At 20.8% G+C, this 22,486-nt stretch overlaps 7 protein-coding genes across 7 annotated transcripts; 2 read left to right on the top strand and 5 right to left on the bottom strand. All coding sequences in view use genetic code 6, as the record gives it.

Annotated features, from left to right (window-relative positions):
• Positions 1 to 994: 994 nt before the first annotated feature.
• Positions 995 to 1,351, top strand: TTHERM_00008610 (transmembrane protein, putative; the record flags this gene model as incomplete). Its single annotated transcript, XM_001008144.3, has 1 exon — positions 995 to 1,351. One exon carries the CDS (start codon positions 995 to 997, stop codon positions 1,349 to 1,351), a length of 357 nt encoding a protein of 118 aa, XP_001008144.1.
• Positions 1,352 to 3,064: 1,713 nt separating this feature from the next.
• TTHERM_00008600 (transmembrane protein, putative) lies at positions 3,065 to 4,652 on the top strand (the record flags this gene model as incomplete). The annotated part of the gene is made up of 2 exons (XM_001008143.2): positions 3,065 to 3,145; positions 3,216 to 4,652. 2 exons carry the CDS (start codon positions 3,065 to 3,067, stop codon positions 4,650 to 4,652), a joined length of 1,518 nt encoding a protein of 505 aa, XP_001008143.2.
• A 420-nt stretch (positions 4,653 to 5,072) lies between these two features.
• TTHERM_00008590 (hypothetical protein) lies at positions 5,073 to 8,624 on the bottom strand (the record flags this gene model as incomplete). The annotated part of the gene is made up of 2 exons (XM_001008142.3): positions 5,073 to 7,829; positions 7,893 to 8,624. The coding sequence occupies 2 exons, from the start codon at positions 8,622 to 8,624 to the stop codon at positions 5,073 to 5,075; spliced, it is 3,489 nt and encodes a 1,162-aa protein (XP_001008142.2).
• Positions 8,625 to 8,930: 306 nt separating this feature from the next.
• Positions 8,931 to 11,447, bottom strand: TTHERM_00008580 (peptidase C65 otubain protein; the record flags this gene model as incomplete). Its single annotated transcript, XM_001008141.2, has 5 exons — positions 8,931 to 9,763; positions 9,851 to 10,054; positions 10,108 to 10,281; positions 10,344 to 10,659; positions 10,704 to 11,447. 5 exons carry the CDS (start codon positions 11,445 to 11,447, stop codon positions 8,931 to 8,933), a joined length of 2,271 nt encoding a protein of 756 aa, XP_001008141.2.
• A 79-nt stretch (positions 11,448 to 11,526) lies between these two features.
• TTHERM_000008579 (transmembrane protein, putative) lies at positions 11,527 to 12,640 on the bottom strand (the record flags this gene model as incomplete). The annotated part of the gene is made up of 4 exons (XM_012795641.1): positions 11,527 to 12,236; positions 12,297 to 12,440; positions 12,493 to 12,540; positions 12,616 to 12,640. The coding sequence occupies 4 exons, from the start codon at positions 12,638 to 12,640 to the stop codon at positions 11,527 to 11,529; spliced, it is 927 nt and encodes a 308-aa protein (XP_012651095.1).
• Positions 12,641 to 14,008: 1,368 nt separating this feature from the next.
• On the bottom strand, positions 14,009 to 18,132 carry TTHERM_00008560 (hypothetical protein; the record flags this gene model as incomplete). The annotated part of the gene is made up of 6 exons (XM_001008139.2): positions 18,069 to 18,132; positions 17,888 to 17,942; positions 17,685 to 17,834; positions 17,447 to 17,637; positions 17,337 to 17,397; positions 14,009 to 17,276 (listed from the first exon to the last, which is right to left on the bottom strand). The coding sequence occupies exons 2-6, from the start codon at positions 17,932 to 17,934 to the stop codon at positions 14,009 to 14,011; spliced, it is 3,717 nt and encodes a 1,238-aa protein (XP_001008139.2). The 5' UTR covers positions 17,935 to 17,942; positions 18,069 to 18,132.
• Positions 18,133 to 19,192: 1,060 nt separating this feature from the next.
• TTHERM_000007546 (hypothetical protein) lies at positions 19,193 to 19,915 on the bottom strand (the record flags this gene model as incomplete). Its single annotated transcript, XM_012795640.1, has 1 exon — positions 19,193 to 19,915. The coding sequence occupies one exon, from the start codon at positions 19,913 to 19,915 to the stop codon at positions 19,193 to 19,195; it is 723 nt and encodes a 240-aa protein (XP_012651094.1).
• Positions 19,916 to 22,486: the final 2,571 nt, after the last annotated feature.

The following is a 22,486-nucleotide window of genomic DNA, read 5'->3' as shown; positions in this document are numbered from 1 at the left end:
TTTATTAATTAATTAATGAATTAATTTTAGATTTACTATTGAATTCTATTGGCAAGAATTTATAGCAGATAAAATGTAAAATAAATATTTCAATATGCAAACTAAAATATTATTAGGTTTTTTAACTAAGGTTATCCACAACTGTTAGCTAATGTTATTGATTGCAGACATATTTTTCAGATTTTCTTGCAAATCAGTCTATTTAATTCGGGATTAGATATTTACTTTCTTTCTATAATAAAATAAGTTAATGTAAATTTTATTTTAGTTTTTTTCTAAAAAATAACATGAATTTATTTATTTTGTTATTGAAAGTTTTTTTAAAATAGAAATTTTGATAAAATAATTAACTATCATAAACAATAACATATTTATTTATTCATTCATTTATTCATTCATTTATTTTTGACTTTATTTTAAAAGTACCTCATTTAAAAATAATTTTGACTATTTTTGATTAGAGAGTTCAAATTAGGATTAAATATAATGAATTCTTAGGGAACGCTGTAATTAATTTTTAATTATATGCATAAGAATAATTATTTCTGGTTTTACAATCAATTTTCTTTTATAAAAAAGTGTTGAATTGTTGTTTCTAATTCAAATTTAACAAAAAATATTTGTTTATTTAATTCCTTAAAATTATTTTTAAATAGAGATGTTTAAAATCAATAAATAAATAAAAAAAAATATTTTATTATTTTATTTTAACTCCGCAATAAAAAAATAAATTTTGCTATTATTGATAATTATTATTTTTGATATTTTGATAAGAAAACATAAGAAAACACAAAAATTATAAAAGAATTAAATACGTATTTAGGAAATACATTTGAAGAATTGAATGACTCATCTTTTTTTATTATTTCTATAAAAATTCTTTGATGAGACACTATAAATATGCCAAACCCTAAAGATTTTTAAAACAATAAATTTAAATATTAGATTATAAATCAAAAAACTTAATAAGCTAAATAGATAAATAAATTGAAAAATGAAAAATACTTCTCTCATTGGTTTAGGTTTAATTCTTACCATTTTAGCCGGATCAACTGTTTATTTGGCCAGCTAAAACTCTAAAACTGGAGATCTTCAAGATACCGCCAACTGCTTATAAGTTAGAGATAACTTCCCTTTCCCTACTGAGTAAAATCCTAACCCCGAAAGAACTCTTTTTGCTATTAACCGTTGCTTTAAAACTGGCTACAAGTTCCATATTTCATATGAAGATATTGAAACTGGCAAATACCTTGACGCTGACACTCCTTGTTTATAGAATAACGTCTAATTCAAATTACCTTTCAATGTCCCCGATCAAATCAAAAACTCTTGGTAAACTTACTGCTAATGATTGTTCGTACTGTGAGTCTTCATTTATGAAAAATATTATATAAACAAGTTGAAAGTATTATTTTATATATAATTCTGTATTTATATTTTTAAACATATAATATTTAAATGAATAAATATTAATATAAATGAATGAATAAATCTTTAGTTAACATATTTCATTTACTTGTTTCCTTTTTAAAATAATTTATCAATCTCTCAAATTCAATCATTATTTTAGTTTTATATATGACTTACTAAATTTAAATCTAATATTTCATCATAAAAAAGTTTTTTTATACTAAGTTTATAATAAATCAATATTTTTAAGCATTAAAAATCTATTCAACAAAAATAAATTTTATTAAATATTTCTATTTAAATAATTATTTTTTAATGAGTTAGTCAATCAGTTTGTTAGTTAGTTAATTCTGCTATTTTAATTAATCAATAACTTTCAAACATTTAATTTAAATAAAAATAAAAATTTTTTAATAACTATTAAAATAATTACATTCTATACTCAAATTTAGTAAACTAAATTTAATTTTATTCAAAAAAATTTAAACTAATGAGCAAACTATATTTAAAAAACAAGATAAAGATAGATAAAATTAAAATCAATTAAAATAATCTACAAAATAAAGAAAATTAAATATATTATTTTTTGCTTTCAAAAATATGTAAAAATAATTGATAAAATATCATCAAGAAATAATTTCAAAAATAAATTTAATTAATGTTTTTGTTTTTAAATTAAATTATCATTAAATTAAAAAAATTACATTAAAAGTGAAAAAGCCAGTTAGAATCTTAAGGAAAGTCAAACTGAATTGCTATATTTAAAATATTTTGTTAATATTTATTTTATGTAAAACAAACCTTAAGAAGATAATATTTAATTTTTATTTGTTTATTAATTAATTAAGGTCTGAATATCAATTCTACGACCCTTTGATATTTCTTAATAAATTAAATTTTAATATTTTATTTTTTATCTCTTTATTTTAAAAATAAATAATTTGTTTGATAATGAATTTAATCTGGAATTTCAAAATAAAATATTTATTTTTTATTAAAACATTAAAAGATGATTAACAATATTTTATAATAATTTTCTTAATTTTATTTAAACGGTGGATTTGACAATATAGTTTTTTGAAAATTTTAATTTATTTTATTCAATAAAGCAAAAATTAATTTCTTAAAATATTTGAAAGATGTTTTGTAATTTATTTGCATAAATAAGAGCAGCTTCGTTACATTTTTTTACAAAATATTTATTAGATTAAAATTTTTTATGAAATTAAAAATGAGTGAAAATATCTGTGTTACTTTTTTGCTAATTTATATATTCTTTATGGTTGGATATTAAAATAAGACGATTGATTGATTTATTTATGATGAAGGTGAATTTTTAAAAAATATAAATTATAAAAATCTTTAAACAAAATAAATAAAGAGAAAAAAATGACGACTGACTTTGGAAGTATGAATGAATTAATGAGTGATAATTGGAAAGTAAAAAAGAAATGTAAATAAGTATCTTCTATCATCAATAAAATTGGTATTACACTGATTGACACTTTGTAAATTAAATTAATTAAAAAAGATTATTAAAATTCATAAAAAAAATTTTAAGCAAAAAAAAAGAAAAACAGGAATAGTGAGTTCTTGAAGAATAATTGATAAAAAAGTAGTTAAAATTAATTATTAATTCAACAAACTTTCCTGAATGCTGGGAGAAATTCTTTACTTTATTTATACCAGGATAAATTATGGTATATATTGCTATTTCATCTTGCAGTTTTATCACGTAAATTGCACTAATTAATTTTCTTCAAATTTTAAATTAGCAATTTTTAAATAAACTCAATTTTAATTAGAAATAGATCGTGCTTTTTGAAATTATGTTTGCAGGGTTGGCATTCAAAATACTCTGCTGGTTAGTCTTTTTTTGCAACACAAAAAACTTAAATAAATTTTACATGGCTCTCGCTATTGCTTTAAATATTTAAAACTGGGTGATTATTAAAAATTACAAGAAATACAATAAAACCTTTTCATCGCTTCAGTTTATGTACAACATGAATTCATTTTTACACGCTGTTGGAATGTCTATATTTATTATTTATACAAGCGTCAATTCAAATATTATTAATGTTATTTTGGTCTTGGTTTTAGCTATGCAATTTATTACTTTCTCTGAAGCGAAACTAGAATTGCTTTATTTTACAAGTCACGGAAAAATTAAAGGACTTGCTGGAAAGTGGGGCAAAATCTGTTTCTTCAACTTTTCAACTGCTGTGCATTTCTTTTCTTACTTAATGATTTATTACTGCTTATAACAATTTCCTTTGGGATAAAGCTTTGTTTATTTTTCTATCTTGAGTGTTCTCTTTACTGTAACTTCTACAGTTGCTATTAAATTTTATGTTATATTTGGTTCTACAGTGCTTTCGCTCTTTTTTGGATTAATCGATTCAATATTCAACCTAATTCACCTTGATTACTTCTTTTTTATAGCTAATTTTTTCTACAAAAACAGTGTGCTTATTGAATTAGGTCCAAGCTTTTTTTACTTCTAAAACTCAATACTTTTTGCTATAAAAATATACTCTTTTGTTGTTTTTAATGCCTTCTACGCGTTTAAAGGATATTCGTTCAAGGCAGTAGAATATACTGCATTAGGGTCTAGTATTCTAAGCATAATTATATTTATCTATTAATCGTACTTAATATATATAAAACCAAAAAAATATGGATCTGATACAATCGAGTTGACCTCCGTTTAGCAACTTAATCATTACATCTCATTAGAAGAAAAGGATAAAAAAAATGTTCATGTGAGGGAGGTCAAGAGAATCTATATTCCTTAAGTAATTCGCATTTAAATACAAGAATTTATGAAGCTCTATTTATATCATTTCAAAGAAGCACAAATATTATGCGATAAAGCCTAAAGGATATTTTATTAAGGCAGAAATACTTACTAAAAAATAGTATTCAATATAAATATGCAGCTTATTAATCTATAAGAACAAATTGAAAAAGACAAGTAAATTAACTCCTTTATTAGAGAATTTATTTTCTTTTCTCCGACTCCTTAAATTGCTGATAATATCAGTCTCAAACTTGCTCAAACAAACAATTATGTTATGCTCACTTGCACGCAGCAAGGAAACATAACAAAAGAATATAATTATATCAACTAAGCTATTTATGGTAAGCTGCTATCCGCGATAGTCTATTACAATAAAATATAAGACTACATGATTGTAAATCCAAGACTAGTATTTTATGACCTGTACGAAAATGAGTGAATGAATTATAAATAAGAATATAAATAAATAGCTTAGCAAATAATCAAAATAAATATTTTAAAAATAAAGTATTTGCATTCATTCATTTATTTATTTATTTATTTACTTATTATTTATAGGTTGTATCATAATATTTGCCACAAATTTGTGGTAAATTCTATGTATTAAAGAAATAGTTAGCAATATTTTGGAATTAACAAATAACAAATTTCGTCATAAATTAAAAATAAAAAGAAACCAATTAATATAAATTAAATAAATAATTTTTGATGAGATAATTACATGGTTTTTTAATTAAAGTTATTATTTATTTACTATGAAAATACTACGCATAAACAAATTTAATTTGAATGAATTCGCAATGTTTAATATTTACTATTCAAATCAATCAAACTTCTCAATTAATTATTACTAATTTCATCAAAATAGATAGTTTTCGTATTACTCTTGAATTGATTACAAGTGCTTACAATTAGAGCATCTAACAAGCTTAATCTTGCGTTTGAAATAGTATTTCACATCTATTTCTTATGAGTCAAAATACTAAATTATCGACTTGGCTGAGAGCGATTGATAACTCAAGTTATTATCAAGATTGTTTAAGTAGTTATGACAGAACAAGCAGAACACTTTCTCTCCCTCGCTGATTTGAGTTGTTTTGTTGCTTAGATCATTTTCAAATTAGCAGCTGCATTAGATAGAGTCTAAAAGTCTTTTAGGTAATTCTTAATAATTACATTTCGGGCAATCTAAAATTTGTTATTTGAGTTAGTCAAGGTCTTACTCTTCTTGTTCTATTGCAGAAGCTTCATTATTTTCTGAGGAGGATTCAGTCAAAAATATAACATTTTCTTTTTCATCAATAATATAGTCACAAATCTCTTTTTCAAAGACTTTGAAGTGACGAGTATGAACCCTATTAAGAACCTAGTAACATTTTTGATTTGCGTCTTTGACAATGTTATATTTCGAGCATACATAACATAGATAAACATCTCTATCTAATTTTGAGTCATCCAAATTCACACTTTAGAAACATCCTAAACATTTTTAGAATTATTTACATTGCTTTTTAATTAAAGCAACTAGCTTATCATCATTTTTCTAGTATTCCATCTAATTTGAGAGACAATTAAAACACAGCTAGAAGTTTTTAGAAACTTAAAAAGGAAAATGAGTTTCTTCCAAGCAGCTATAGCAATGATTTTTAATTTTGAAATAATAAGACAAATTCTGATTTTGCATGTGGAGAATGACCATTTAATCAATCAAGCTACAGTACAAGTAGGTAAGACCATTATTTCTTACAACTGCTTAATAGATATTTTCAAGTTCGTGTATACATTCCACACACAATCTAATAGATCCGCCATTTTGAAGAGGCAACTCAAATGATTTAACTGATATAGATTCACAAACAAAGCAAAACTCTTTGAACCTATTTGTTTAAGTAAGAAACTCAATTAAGCTGTCTCTCTGAGCATCAGTCTTGTTTCTCATAGCACACTTTAAATTTTCTCTATACATGTCTACATTTTATCTACTTTAATTTTAAATTTTCTCTTTAAATAAAGAAACCAAATAAGACAAAGATAATTTATTTTAATTTTATGTTTTTGTGATTTGAGATTACTCCCAGGCTTAGTAATTTAATTTTTACTACTAAGCAACATTACTCAGCTATAATGTGTTTTCTTATACAAATTTTAACAGTTTAATAAAAAACAAAGGTTCTTCACTTTGTTATTAGCAATTTCCACATAGAAGATTAATTGTATCTAAGTTTTCCCTCTAAATGCTAACTGAGTATGGAATTGAAGCAAAGCATATCAAGCAAAATTTTTCGTTTTTAACTAACCTAAATAAGTCTGCTAAAATTTGTAAACTGTGTTCTTTTAAATTTAGAAAGCTTTTATATAAACAATTTTGGCATACACATACATATAGCAAATCATAAGTATTTTTACTTTATTTGCATATGTCACAGCAGTTTCTTTAGCTCAAAACAGGTTTGGTTTTTATTTGTTTTGTCTTCTCAGTATTTATAAATTCTTATTCATCTGTTTAAAATACAGGAACTTAACTAAAGAAAGAAAATTCTTGATTTTGATAATTTTAATTAATATTATTAGATTTTGGTATTTCGCTGCTTTAATTTTCTAATATGTTTAAATTTTCTATATTTTTAACTCTTTAGGAGCTGCTATTGTAACTATTTTTTTGATTAATTTATTGATTATTATTTATATTTGTTTGAGGATTATGTGAGAAGTTTATACTTTAATAAGATTATTTTTATTGGTTTTAATTATTTTTTGGTTTTTCAAAAACATTTTAGTGTGAATTAGAAGCTGGTAAACTGATTTAATTGGAATTAAATTTATTTTAATTGGTTTATTAAAAACTATCAGAATGATCATTAATAAAATTATTTTGGTAATGTTATGACGATTAACTGTTTGTTTATTAGATCTTTTTGTTATTATTTAAATTGATTGAAGGACTGTAGATATAATTTGTAACTTAATATGATTAAATTGGTTTGTTATTTTGAGAGGTATTTTTATTTTAATCATAAAAATTAACTTAATTACTATTTTATTTACTTTCGTTTTGAAAATCAATGCTATTTTATGGTATGTTTTAGGAGCTAATTTCAAAGGGATGCTTTACTCCTTACGATCTTGATTTTAATTTACTTGAACTAGAACTTTAGCTTAATTTTGACTAGCTATTGGATAATGAACGATTGCTTACTCTCTAATTTTGGTTTGAACTTTAAAAATTGTTCTCTTATACTAAATTATTGTTTTAAATTTATTAGCTTTAGTTTCCTTAATTTTATGTTTTACCATTATTAAATTGGTAATTTTGATGAATCAGATTTTGCTCAGGCTTATTTGGTATAAACATGTGAAGTATCTTGTCAGACACAGATTAGATAATGCTTTTTTATTCATCTTTTTTTTATTCGAGAATGTTTTAACAGTGCAATTAGCAAAATATTTAATCAAAGACAACGTTGTAATGGCCTTAAGTGAATAAAACATCTACATTTAACTAATTCTAAACATTCTTTGAACTTAGGTCATTGTATATATCTAGTCTTGTTAAGAATTTTTTAGTGGCTTAGTCTCTGTATAAGTTTTAAAAATTCAACACTGAATTATTAAAAGCCTATTTTTAAATAAAATATTTTTATTAGAATTAAAAAAATTAATTTCAATTATAATTTTCTACATTTGCAGCTAGGGGAATTATTGTGTTTTGTGCCTCGGATCCGTATGTTTATAGAAGGACAGGAATTTCTTGTAAATCTTATTCTTCTATGAAACCTATTTTAGATGGGTTTCTTTTATTTAGCTTGAAACACTTGTTAATGAAGTTTCTGCAGATCACAACAAAGCTGACATCAACCTCTGGCTAGTTATTATATGTCTGAATGAACGAAATAACATTCATTTAATTAGAAGCTTTTTTCATAAAAGCATCAAATAAAAAACGTATTGCAAGTATTTTGAATTCATCAGAGTTTATTTGAACCTAATTAAATTCAAATTGAATCGAAAGCTGTTTGAAATTCCATATTTTTGCTATAAATTGGAATAATTCTTCTTTCAACTGATAAAAGACTATCTTAAAGATGTAATTGACTATGAAGGATCTGTAAAAGCAATTTCCATCTCCTCTTACAACTAATTGGATTGGAAACTTCTTGGCAACTAATTCGTATGCTTCAGTCTTTTCTTACTGATAAGCTTCCTTTTTCAGAAAGTGTTAAAATGTTCCTATTTCTACTAAGCTTTCTATCCTTTAATCAACTGTTCGCCTCATCTTCTAAATATCAAAATTAGGACTGGTTCCCCTTTGACTTGCCTATAATATTATTTGTCGTGCTTACTGATTACTTATAACTTCTTCAAAAAACTAAAGAGAATAACTCCTTCCAAAAATGCTTATCTTTTGCTCCATTTTTAAACTTTTGTTATGGCTTCAAATAATATCTATCTGTCTATGAGCTTTTTATAAATTGAAGCAAATAAAAAATTTATTTAATTGTGCTTTTTATATAATTATTTATTTCAAAATTAAATAATTTATTATCTAAAAATATAAAAAACAAACAATTAATTAATTTTGCAAAATACATACAAAATGTTAATGCATATCTTACTAAATAAATAAATTAACATTACGAAATGAATGAATACAACTTGACTTCTTTTGAATACTTAAAGACATATACCAAATATTAGATACTCATCACATATTAATCTATCAATTTAAGTTATTTTAAAGTGCAGATTTAAGATGATTTTTATCCTCTTCTCTTGGAATTATATTTAAAGGATGATTTAAGTAACTACTAAAGGCAGAGATATTATCATCCTAGTCAAAAACGAATATACCTTCTTTTTAGCATTTAGTACAAATTTAAATGGAAGAATTTCTGATAATATCTTAAATTTTAATATTATTTTCGCTTTCATTTAGTGGATCAAAGCATATGAAACATGATGGTATACTTAACTAATTAACAATATCCCATAAAATCTTTTAAATTTATTCATCTTAAAAACCCTCCTATATTTTTGTGTATTCCTAAGATTTGAAACAATCTAGGCATATTAGCTATTCGGGATTTCCTGTTTCATACAAAAATTAATCTCCAAACTGAAAACAAAAAGAACAATTAGGCTAGCTTTTTTCTATTTCGATATCAACATTTTTTTCTTTCAATGTCAATATATAATTTTAAATTTCTTCGCTGAGCTTAAACACAATATATGTTGATAATTCCTTTAAATAAACTTTAAGAGTTTCAATCTTTTTTTCTTACTCTTTAAATAAAAAATAGTTTTCTTTCACGCATTCTTGGCAGATCCCTAATTTAAAATTATTGTAGACTGTGCTTTCAATTTTGAATGAAGCTTCTTTCTTGCAAGAAACACATTCACTTTCTTTATAATTTGACAGGATCTACATCTTTATGCATTATTTGCAAATTCCCTCACTCTCAAAATTTTCGTCTTTATCAAACTCATTTTCGCAGATTTTGCAATTCCTTGAGCCATCTCCATTTTAATTTTTCTTATTGTTATCTCTTGCAACTAAATTCGATATAAAAAAATACAATTATCATCGTCAACTATCTGATCTGAAGAAAGAATAAATTTATTTAAGAATAAAAATTTTACTTAATTGATTGCTTTGCAATTAATAACAGTTGTCACATAAATACACACTATTTAACATTTCTTCTCCTTAATTCAAAATAAATTCATTCTAGCATTCTAAACACTTCTAAATCCCTTTTTTTTCTCTCTGTTAAGTATTACTTTCAATACTTTTCTTTTTACTATTTAGTCTTTAATAAAAATTTAAATTTTTCTTCTTATCGCCTATTTTTTTTTTGATAAATTAATTTTAATTTTAGCAAATAAAATCTATTTACTCTGTTTCTTATTTAGTGCTAACGAATCATTCTCTTTCTAACTTGCTTTTTCTACCTCTTTCTCTTTTTTAGTTTTACCTTTTTATATTAATCTTTTGCATTTATCTACTATCTTTTGATAAATGTTTTTTTATTTATTAGAGATCTCTAGTGCTTTTTGTTCTTGTTCAAAGACTAATTAATATGAATAAATGTATTTCATTTTTTTAAGATAATTAATAATCATATTATTTTACGTTATTGTTGGAGTTTTTCCTTTTCTTTTTCATTTTCTTCTTACTGTAATTCACTTTCAATTAACTCATCTTTGAGAATTCTCTGCTGCTTTGTTATCTTTAAAACGAATTTACTATTCAATATAATTTAGGGATAGTTTTAGAATATTTAAGATTAATTTTGTGAAAGAAGAAGATCATAATGGCCTTGAGAATAGCATAATATAATTGTATCAGCTGGTTCCCCACTCGTGGGATTATAAATGATTTAATCTGTGTAGGGTTTATCATTATTATCAATGTAAAGATTCTAAATGACTATTTTATAAGAAAAAGCCTAATTTTGTTAGAATATTTAAGATTAAAAAATTAAAATTTTACATTTGCAGATAGAGGTATTATCACATCTTCTGCTTCTTCTCCAATTACGCATAATTAAAAAGGAATTTTAGTCTTCATATCATCCCCAATAAATTAATTATATTGAGGGTCTTTCAAAGACTTTTCAAAATAAGTATTGAGGACATTCCTGCAGAATATATTTAGACTTAAATCAATCTCAGGAAAATCATTAAATTCAGCAAACAATTAAAGAATGCTAAACTTTTCATTTATTGTTTTTTCTATGAGAATTTATGTAAAAAACTTTATAAGAATCAGGCCAACATCTGTTTCAGATATAGCCATTATTTCGTCTTTCAGTTAGTATACAAATTTTTCTGTATGTTAGACCTATCTTATTAATATTCTAAAAAATTCATTTTTATTGTTTTAAATTATTGTGACCATAATTCCAATAATAACAGCTCGATAAAAGCAGTTTCCATCTCCTCTTATCTTTAAAATGAAAGGATATTGTTTACTAACGTAACTATAACCCTGTTAAAGCTACAAATTCGATATTTTCATCTGCCCATACTCATCTACTTTAATTAATTATTGCAATGAATTTAATTATGATTTTAGCTCGCATCTTATTTTTTAAAAATATAAAGGACCTCGCTCTCTAAATTATTTGCTAATAATCTACAAGAACTGCTAAAATTCTTCATCATTTGCTGTTATATTTTAATATTATTCATGTGTAAGCTAATAACCAAACAAATCTACATACTGCTATTCCATTTTATTTACTTATAAAATCAAAAATATAATAAAAAAACAAACAAAAAAAAATATAAAAGAAAACTTCAAAAAATAAATATCACAATTTTAAACAAATTTTTATGAGGTTTTTAAAAATATTTTACATGAAGATTGATAACAAGTAAAACATTAAAACTTAATGTAATACAATAAATAAATACAGTATAGAATTATATAATATAATATAATTACTAGCCTTATTAATCACTTTTATTACATTATAAAAACTGTTTAAACACTCAGTAAAATTGATTAATTTGCTTTAGTGATTATAAAGGATTTAATAATTTAAATAAATAATTTTATAATAAAGCAATTTTATTACCTTATCAAAGTTTTTTAAGTTAGTTAGTTATTTTGTTAGTTGTATGAATAAGCCTTGAATAACCTTTTATTTCTTATAGACACATTATTTGACCTTTTCTTTTTGCATTTTTAATTTAATTTGAATACAAATATAGGTATTTACCTTATTTTTTGTTTATTAATTTTTAAGAGTTTATAAATAAAATAGTTATTAACGAAAAAGGTATCTTTTTAGACTATTTATTTATTTATTTGTTTATTTATCTATCTATTTATCTATCTCTTTATCCATATTTCTTTCTTTCTATTTATCTATTTCAATTTATAAGTTAGCTTTGTAAGAAATAATTAATTTTCCTCTTTTTGTCTTTGATGAGGAGAAATAAATTAAGATTGAAAACAAATTCAAATCATTAATTCGGGGGATATTATATAATCTCTGATTCATAAAAACTTAAAAACCTTATCAAATTATCAAATAAAAAAAAAATAAATAAAAAATAAAATATAATGTTAATTTACCTTAACTTTGATAACTAATCAATATAGCTTTCGTATGTACGATATGATCCTTAAGTAGAAAAAATACAAGGTTATTAGTTATCTTAATATTGATTTTCATGTACTTTAACACCTTATTTGATTTAATACAACTCTTAGCTATTTCTAATAAATAAAAATATTTAATAAATGAAAAAGATTAAAAATTTTATAAGACTTTTCATTAAACAGACTTTCTTCAATGTGAATATCTATTGATGATTATCTATTTTTTAATAATATAGATCAATTAGTAAGGGGAAAAGTAATAATTTATTTAAAAATATAATAATATTTTTACTGTTACTGTGCATTTGTTTACACATTACTTTAGCTCACATTATCAAAGCATATTTAAGAAGTTAAAAGTTATTATTAATTTAAAATAGATTAACTTTCTTACTAGTTTTAGCTCTAAGAAAAAGATAACTCTAAACAATCCCTAAAACATATCAATTATTTATAAATTTTTATATTAAAAATTTAAATTATACCGTTGGTTGAATAAAGCTTCTTCTTCTTCATTTGTTTTTAAACTCAAATCTTAATCAGTTTTATTTAGTGTTTCTTTAAATATTTTTGATAGAAATTTTATATGTTCATTTTTGGTTTAAAAATTATAACTATGAGAGTCATTATTATAATTTTAATTTTAATTCTGAGAGTTATTTATAAAATTTTAATTTTTATTATTTGAGTAGCAATTCCTGGCTTAAATTTAATACCTTTATTGATTTATTTAAAATAAATTTAAATTGGATATAAGATAACTAACTAACTTTTCTTATTTCCTTTTAAATATATGATTTTTTTAATAATATTAAAATTAAGCTTTATGAATAAGCTAGTTAAGTGTGTGAATGAAATAGAATTAACTTATCTCTATCTATTTTTGAAGATTTCTCTTCTTCTGACATTTAATTATATTAACTAATTCAGAATTAGCTAACACGAAGAAATTATTTTTAATATATTCGTCAAAAGTTTCTCTCTCTCTTTATTTCAATTTATTAAAATTTCCTTATTCAAAAAGATCCCCCAAAAGTAGTATTTGATTTTTGCTATTTACTTTTTTATATTGAATATATATATTTATTTATTTAATTATTGATTATAACATTTATTCCCACCACTCTATAAATTTATTATTATCAATAAATAACACAACTATTTAATAAAAAAGTTTAATTAAACAATCAATAATAGATTTAAGTATTAAAATACTTTTATTTAATAATTTTAATTCATTTTTTAAAATAAAATGTTTCATAAAATTTTTATTTCATAGGTTATCTCAAATTATAAAATTTCATCCATATAAATTATTTTAATTCATCTTCTAAATGTTCAATTTATTTATCAACAATTTAATGAATCAATCAGTTCATTATTTATTCATTAAATCCTATCTCAAATCCAAAAAAAATTTTATTAAAAAAATAAATAATTTTATTTTATTTGTTTTTTTAATTTTTAAATAGAAAAATTTCAGATTTAAATTTTTTAATCAAAATTTTATTTCTCATTTTTACTATTTATTTTGAATTGATATTTTAAATAAATAAATAAATTTATATTTGAAGAATCTATTATTTGAGTTCAACCTCTACATTTATAAAATTTAATTCAATAGTCTAAGATACATATAAAAGACATCAGAATTAATATTATTAACTAAAAACATTTTAAAAAGTTCAATAATATACTTAAATTTAATTATTTATTTAGCATTAGCCACATTTTATGTATTCCAAAGTATGATTTTACTAACTTGAAAGAATCTTCGTTTCTACCATTTTATCTGTAAATCTATTCTCACATTTACAGCAATAAAAAAGATTATCTGTTGATGCTTTTGAGTAAATATGATCTTTTTACATTTGACTCTAAAAAAAACTGCATATGCATCTTAAGCAATATTTTCCTTTGAATAATTTTGAAATAGATTCCAAATCTATTAGTATGACTTAGCAATTTTTTTGATGTGAATTTTTGCATTTAATACAAAATATTTTTTATGTTTGATGTAAATTTTGCTATAAATTTAGCATTTATTATGATTATTATTAATTTGTTTGAGAGCCAATCATTTATGGAATATATTTAAAATCCTTTTCTATTAATTTTTGTTAAGCATTCTTTTAAATATATTATTCTTTTATTTAATTTGGGTTATTTGTTTATTATAAAGTGTTTGGTTGTTAACTAAAATCAAAGGTTTATGCTTTTTTAGTCAATATTATTTATTATAAAGATTATTAATTAATATTATCTAGGCTTTAATTAGGCATAAGTTTTTGATGATTTTTTTAATTATTAATTGATGGTGAACACTAATTTTTTATTAATTATGCAACTTAATTATTGTTGTGATTTATATTTTATTAAATTGGATTTTAATTTTATTGTTATATTTAATAGCTTAAATTTGTTGATGATGTCTATTATTAATTATCTATTATTTCCTTTTAATTTTAAATGGTTTAAGATGCTTTATTTATATCATTTTTTAATATTTAGCATTAACTTGATTTTTTATTTAATTGTTATTTACTTGTTTAATTAATATCTTTTTTATTTTAATCAATGTTTATATTTGAATTTTTAAGATTATTTTCTTTTTTATTAAATTCTTGATCATTTTAAATTTTATAATCCTACGATTAACTTTTATACTCTTCTTTACTCAATTTTTATTCATTTATTTCTATTTTATTATATTTTTACTATTGTTAAAAGTATTTATAACTTTCTAGTTTAATTAAAGGTTATTTCAAATTATCAGCTTTTTTAGCTTTCTTTTTTGCATACTTGAATTTCCTCTCTTCTCTTTAATCAAAAATTAACCTATAAATATTATCGTTTTTTATCATTTTAATTTTGAAAATAATTTATTTTTGGCCTGGAATTATTCTTTCTTCAACAACTATATATCTTTACTTTTCTTTTTAATCAACTATTAAATTAAATAATCTTATATCTACTTACAAAGATAAGGATAGAGATTATTAGTATATTTCATTCATCTCAAATTAATAGATATCTATTTATCCAAAAGTATTATCAAAGAATTAGCTGAAATCTTCGTTATTTTTTAAGTTGATCATTTCATGATTGCATAAAGATATTCCAAAACATACCATAGCAAAATCAAAAGCATCATCTTTATAACACATTTTTAAAAGTTCAAAAATAATGTAACTATCAGAATAATCAGAAAATCTATGAGCAAACAAATATAGTAAGCAATTTAAAAAATAATATTTGTAATTAATAGATAGGTTTAAATCTGAAACACCATCAAATGGTTTTTCTAATAAAGCAATATCTTAGCATTCAGTATAGTAAAACTTAATAAATATTTATTTAATAAGTTAATTTTGCTCAAAATCTTCTTCATCATCATCTTATTAATTAAATAAAGATATTATGAAACCTGTCATAGTTGTTCTGAAAAACGAGTTGTCTCCTCTCCTTAAATTTAAAATATAATTGAAACTATCTTAATTTTCTTCTTATATATTTTAAATTTATTTTTATTTTTATATATTGTGAGGATATTATTCTTCTCCATATTGGTAAAATGTTTGAAGTTGATTTATTTTATTTTAATTCTTTTTATAATACTTAGAGCAATCAAAATTTTCAGAAATCAATTGATCAATTACCAATAAAAATTAAAAATCAATTTCATTTGACTGAAATTATTTTGTTTTAATTTTAATTTTCTTTTTTTTGTCATTATTTCCATATTGTATTTCATAAACTTCTTTAAATTAATTAATAAATAATGTCGTATTTTATTATTAGTCTAATTCCTATTTTTACTAATGTAACCACTATTATTATTAGTTAAGTTTTTGCTGAATTGATTGCTAATCATAATCATTTTTTTCTATAAGTTATTGCTATTTTTAAACATTTTCAATTTAGTTTGAATTATTGGGTAATAAAATCTTCTAATTTTCAAGTTAAATATTTTACTTAAAAATATTTTTTTCTTCAAAATGTTCATTATTAATTTATTAAACGTTTTCATCTTGATTAATTTCTTATTATTAATCATTTTTGAAGTTATACCCAAAAGAAAATTAAATACCATCTTTAAACATTTTTTATTTTTAATTTACTTAATATTGCTAAAGATAATCTTAGCTAGAGTTGTTAATAAAACAGTTTGAAGTTGCATTTTTGTTAAAAGCAAATATATTTTAAGCTTAATTATTTTTAATTTAATTTTAAGACTCAAATGAGAAATCATTGACCTTATTTGATTAATTATATATATTTTAGTAAAACTATCCATTAAATTATTTTTAAGTTTCCAAATTAGGCTAATTGACAGCAAAATTATATTATTAGTCTTTCTAGCTTAGATTATTTTTGTATTCATTAATTTACTCTTTTTATGATTAAGAGAATTATAATAAATTATTTGTATTATAATTTTAACATTCAGTAGTAATTCCATTTTAGTTTACTTTTATCTTGTTATCATCATTAATATTAAACTATTACTGATAGTGATAGTGTTGTTACTATATTTAAAATTAAGATTATCCTTATTGCTAATTCTATTAAAAATATTGTTATATTTATTACTATTTTTATTAAAATTATTATTACCCTTTTTATTAATTCTATTAAAATTATGATTACCCTTATTATTAATTATCTTGAAATTAGATGTTTTGACCTACTTAAAAACATTTAGGAAGTTGCATTTAAAATGAAGATATAAATTAAGGCTATATTATTTGTTGTTATTATTATTGATAATACTCTTATAGCTTATCTGAGCCTTAAATGACTTAATTTTTAGTTTCCTCTATTTACTAAATATTGTATTAAATATTTGGGTTTCCAAAATTTTGCTTGAGTTGTATTTGATTTTCTATTTAATTGTTTTTAAGGATTTGCTAATTTTCTTAAAAAGTATTCTAGTTCTATCCTGAAAAAAGTCTTTTTAAATAATATTAATAAATATGCCTCACAATTTAAAAAAAATTATAGGAAATTTACTTATTATCTGAACTTTGTTGAGATTGATGGAAATAATTATTTTACAACTTTTTTTGATTTTCTAAAAAGAAAAGTTAAATAAAAGTGGATAATAATCTAAGTAAAATTACCATGACCTTGACCTTGGTGATTCATATTTTATATTTCAGGATTAACTTTGATATCAATACTGTTTTAAGCTATTTATTGATCAGTTATTTTATTATTTTCTTGATGGCATTACTCATTTTCTGATACATCTTTATTTTATAGATATTCTTTAATATTTAATATGTCATCTATGCTTTCCATGCTAATTGAACTTTTAAAATCAATATTTAATATTTTAAATATTTTGGATATTTTTACCTATTAAAGGACTTATTAAAAGCTGCTTAGCCTTATAAATTCATTTCATTTTTAATTTTTAGGACTTAATCTTCATTTTATGGTAAATCTTTTGTTTCTAAATGATCTTTTAAATATTAAATATCATCAATGCTTTCAATGCTCTATGACCTATTTTTTGAAATTAATTTTAGTAATGTATGTATACATTTTAATTTGTTTACTTTTCTTCTAATGGTTCATCAGAAGAAGAAAAATTGCCAAAATCCATTTCTTTTTCTTTAAAAAAGATTATCTCATTAAATAAAAAAATTTGAACAAAGAAAATTATAATTTAAATTCACCTAAATTCTATATTTAAATCCAAAATGAAATTATTAGCTTTTTAAAAAGTTTGTATCTTACATGCAATTAATGGATGATTACCTATTTTTATTAATTACTATCTTTAAGATTTTATGTTTTAGTATAAGCTAAGACTTTAAAAATTTTCTCAATATTTTTGTTTATCTTTTTTTTAATATAAATTAAAAAGGGAATTAATAAAGATGTTATTGATTATAAATAATTTTTTAGCCAATTCAATTCTTTTCAAAATTTTTTCTATTAAATATTCTAATTAGTAAAAAATAAATAAATAAATAAACTATTTCTTGGATATTTAATCACCATTTATTAAACAATAGAATATCTTTAATTTTATTTTAAGATACGTTATCCATTTATGTCTAAGCCTATTAATTTTTCAATTTATATTAATTTCTTAATACTATCAAAGTTTGTATTGTTAATTACAAAAATAATTAATTTTAAAATTTATGTAAAAAAGCTAAAAACAATGTTATGTAGGAATAATATATTTTTCGAATGCATTAATACTAAAATATTACAACAAACTAAATTTGAAATTTTGGAAATTTCATCTTAAATCTCTATTTTTGAAGAATTAAATTTTAAAATTTTTATTATTTCTAGGTAGATAATTAATTAAATAAATTTACTTGTTTATTTGTTTTAACATCAATAAAAATAAATCAAAAATATAGCAAATATTTTAATTAATAAAAATTATAAAAAATAAATAATATTATTTAAAATTATTAATTTTATTTTAAAATAATAAAAAAATGCTTAAATGAATAAATTTAATAAATTTTTAATTATTTTATTAATGTAATTCATGGAAGTGCAAAAAATAAAAAATAATTAAAAAATAAAATAAACTAAACTAACAAAAATAAAATAATATTGGTCATTGATAAAAAACTTATCAATGTAGATATAGAGGAAATCAGATATGTTAACTTAACCTTAATTTTTAATCATAAAATTATAAATTTTCTATAATTTAATTATTTTTATAAATTTAATTTATTTTATTGATAAAATATATTTATTTTTTAATTGAATTAATAAACATAAATATTTGGCTTTTAGAATAACCATTATAAAATTTTATAATATCATAAGTTTTAAAATAGGATGGAAAAATAAATTTAAAAATAAAAAGTAGAATATTATTTTTTTCTTCATATATATACTTTGATTAAATTATAAAAATTACATTTTTAGCATTATATTTTTTCTTCTAAAATACTTTTTTCTAAACACTTAAAAATTTTATCTTTTATAGTTTTATCAAAAAATTGATTTCCACACTTATAGCAATAAAATAGATTTAATTAAAGGGCTTTTATATACATGTTTAATCTTTACTGATAACTTTAAAAGCAATTGCATATACACTATAAGCAATAGTGTCCTTTGTATTGGTAAGAAATTTTTTATAGATCTACTAACAATGCTTAACAATTAGAATTATCTTTTTATTTACATATAATGCAAAAAACATTTTAATTATAATTATTCTATTATTGTCGTTAAATATTAGATTGATTGATTAAATTTATTTTTTAATTATTTTTTTTAATAATTTAAATTTCTGAAGTAGAATTTAATTCTTTAGAAACTTTTTACATATTAATTAGATTGTCTTATTTTTTTAGAAAATACATCTATTAAATTAAAGGTTAAGTAAAACTTATTTTGCTTGAAGATATCGAAAACTCAGATTATTAAATAATATTATAATTAGCAGTTTAATTTATCTTAGGTTCTTTATTTTATATTACTTATTAAACTTCTTATTTATTTTATAAAGTATTTGGCTAGTATTTATTATTTAGCTATGATAATTATTTTTACACATTTTAAAAAATATTTTAGCCCGTTTATTAATCTTGGTAACTCATTTATATATATTTATATTGATTATATTTTTCATTTTCATATTATTAATATTAATTTATTGAAGGTTTTTCATTTTTTATTGTTTAAGCTTATTCTTAAACTTTATTGATTTGAATTTTAGATGTTTTTGATTATTCATATGCTTTTTAATCTGATTTTTAGCTATTATTAGTAATCAATTAGTTTTATTATTCTAATTTATTATGATATTGTTAACTATTAACATAATTATTACTTGAATTATTATTCTTATTTTATAATGTATATGTATTTTTTTCTTTAATGGATTCTAATTCATATGCCTTATCTTAAATTTTTACTAGTTCTGGTTAAACCAATAACTGATCTAGGTATTATTTACTTATTGAATCTTATTTCTTTTCTTCTTTAGTATTCTTCTTAAAATTTTAATAGTAAATATTATCTATTTCAATATTTAAATTTTTTAATTGTATTTTAGGTTTATATAAACACTCTTCGCAAACATTAAGGTCTATGTAAATATCTTCATAAATAAATAATTTTTTATATTTGCTTAAATTATTTTGGCAAAATTAGCAATTTTTAGAAATTTAACTCTATTTTCTTAAATAATTTTTAAATAAATCTACTACTTTTATATTTTCATCTTTGTTTAATATATTTTTCAACTTTAAATGCTTATTTTTAAGAGATTAACTTTCTATAATTTTTTTTGAAGCACAGTCTAGACAAACCATAGTTTGTATCATATTTGATGAACCAATTAAGTCTATTAATTTATTTTAGTCTTATTATTTACAAAAATAACAGTGTGTTTTTAATTGAGCAAACTTCTTAATTTTTATATATTAAAACAAACTTTAAATTTTATATTTATCTACTATGATATTTTATTCTTTTTAATTAAATGATTTAAATTTATAATGTATCATATCTTTTTTTATTTATTCTTATTTGCAAGAAAGTATTTCATATATATGTTTTATGCAAAATAAAAGGTTATATTTGGTTTTTTCATCTAACACACTATGCATATTTGGTTCAAATTCTAATTTTTATCCACATTAAACGCAAATAAAATCATCCTAGTCAACTTGTATTTATTTTATGATTTTTTCATTAGTTTAATCAGTTTTTTTATGTTTATTAGTTATATATTTGAAATTTTTATATTCTCTACGATCAAAAATCAACTGAAAAATGTTGTCATGTTAAATCATTTTAACACTTAAAATAATTTGTTTTAATCGAGGAAATAATAAATCGTATGTCACTAAAAATTTTTACTTTTAATAAACTATTAACTTAAATGATCTTATATCTATTTATAGATATTAGACTAAAGCCTATTAGTATATTTCATTCATTTCAAATTAATAATAAACTATTTTCCCAAAAGAGTTATCATAGTATTTGCTAAAAACATTATCATTTTTTAATCTGAGCATCTCATTATTGCATATAGATATTCCAAAGCATATCATAGAAAAATCAAAAGCCTCATCTTTGTAGCACATTTTTAAGAGCTCAGAAATTATATAACTATCACTATAATCAGAAAATTTATGTGCAAGTAAATAAAGAATACAATTCAAAAAGTAATTTCTTTAATTCATCAATAATTTCAAATCTGAAAAACCTTGATATGGTTCTTCTAATAAAGCAATATCTGAGCATTCAGTATAGTAAAATTTAATGAATATTTATTAAATAAGTTAATTTTGCTCATAATCTTCTTCTTCTTCATCATCATATTTTTAATTAAATAAAGATATTAAGAAACCAGTCATAGTTGCTCTGAAAAATGAGTTGTCTCCTCTCCTCAAATCTAAAATATAGTTGAAACTATCTTCACTTTCTTACTCTAAATTTTAAAACTATTTCTATTTTAAATCATTAAAAGGGTATTATTCTATTGCATATTATTATAAAGTAATAGGTTGCACAATCTTATTATTATTTTTTTAATAGTACTTTGAATAGTCGAAGTTTTGAGACGTAAACTCATTTAAGACATATAAAAATTAAAAACTAATTTCATTTTGTTAAAATTTTTTTGTATTAATTTTAATTTATTTTTTTTTGTCAAGCGTTCCATATTAAATTTCATAAAATTCTTTAAATAAATTAAAATTTAAGCAAGTATTAGAGATCTATTCGTTATTCTATTATTAATTTACTTCTTATATTTATTGGGACGTAGCTTAAAAATTATAAGTTTAAGTTTGAAATTAACTTGTGTTGTATAAATCTTAATATTATTCTTGCAGCTAAATATTATTTTGTTAGTTATTTTATTCTTCATTTATTTTACAAAATTAAGGAATTTGTATATTTTATTCAATAATTTTTTCTACATCTGAAATTTAGGTATTTTTATTATTTTATGTCTGAATTTACCTTTTGAAACTATCATGCTAATAAATATTTTTCTAACTGAATGAATTATATACAGAATTTAATTCTGAATTTGTCTAATTAAAGAGCTGTTGGTTTTAATCGCTTTAGTTATAATTAAGATTATAAATATCAAATAGTATTGCTTCTTAATTATATTGCTAATATTATGGCAACATTTGCTATTGCTATTA

The sequence above is a fragment of the Tetrahymena thermophila genome (assembly GCF_000189635.1).
Source record: "Tetrahymena thermophila SB210 genomic scaffold scf_8254803, whole genome shotgun sequence".
Lineage (NCBI taxonomy): Eukaryota > Ciliophora > Oligohymenophorea > Hymenostomatida > Tetrahymenidae > Tetrahymena > Tetrahymena thermophila.
The sequence above is the reverse complement of the archived record's forward strand: the minus strand, read 5'-3'. Positions and strand labels throughout refer to the sequence as shown.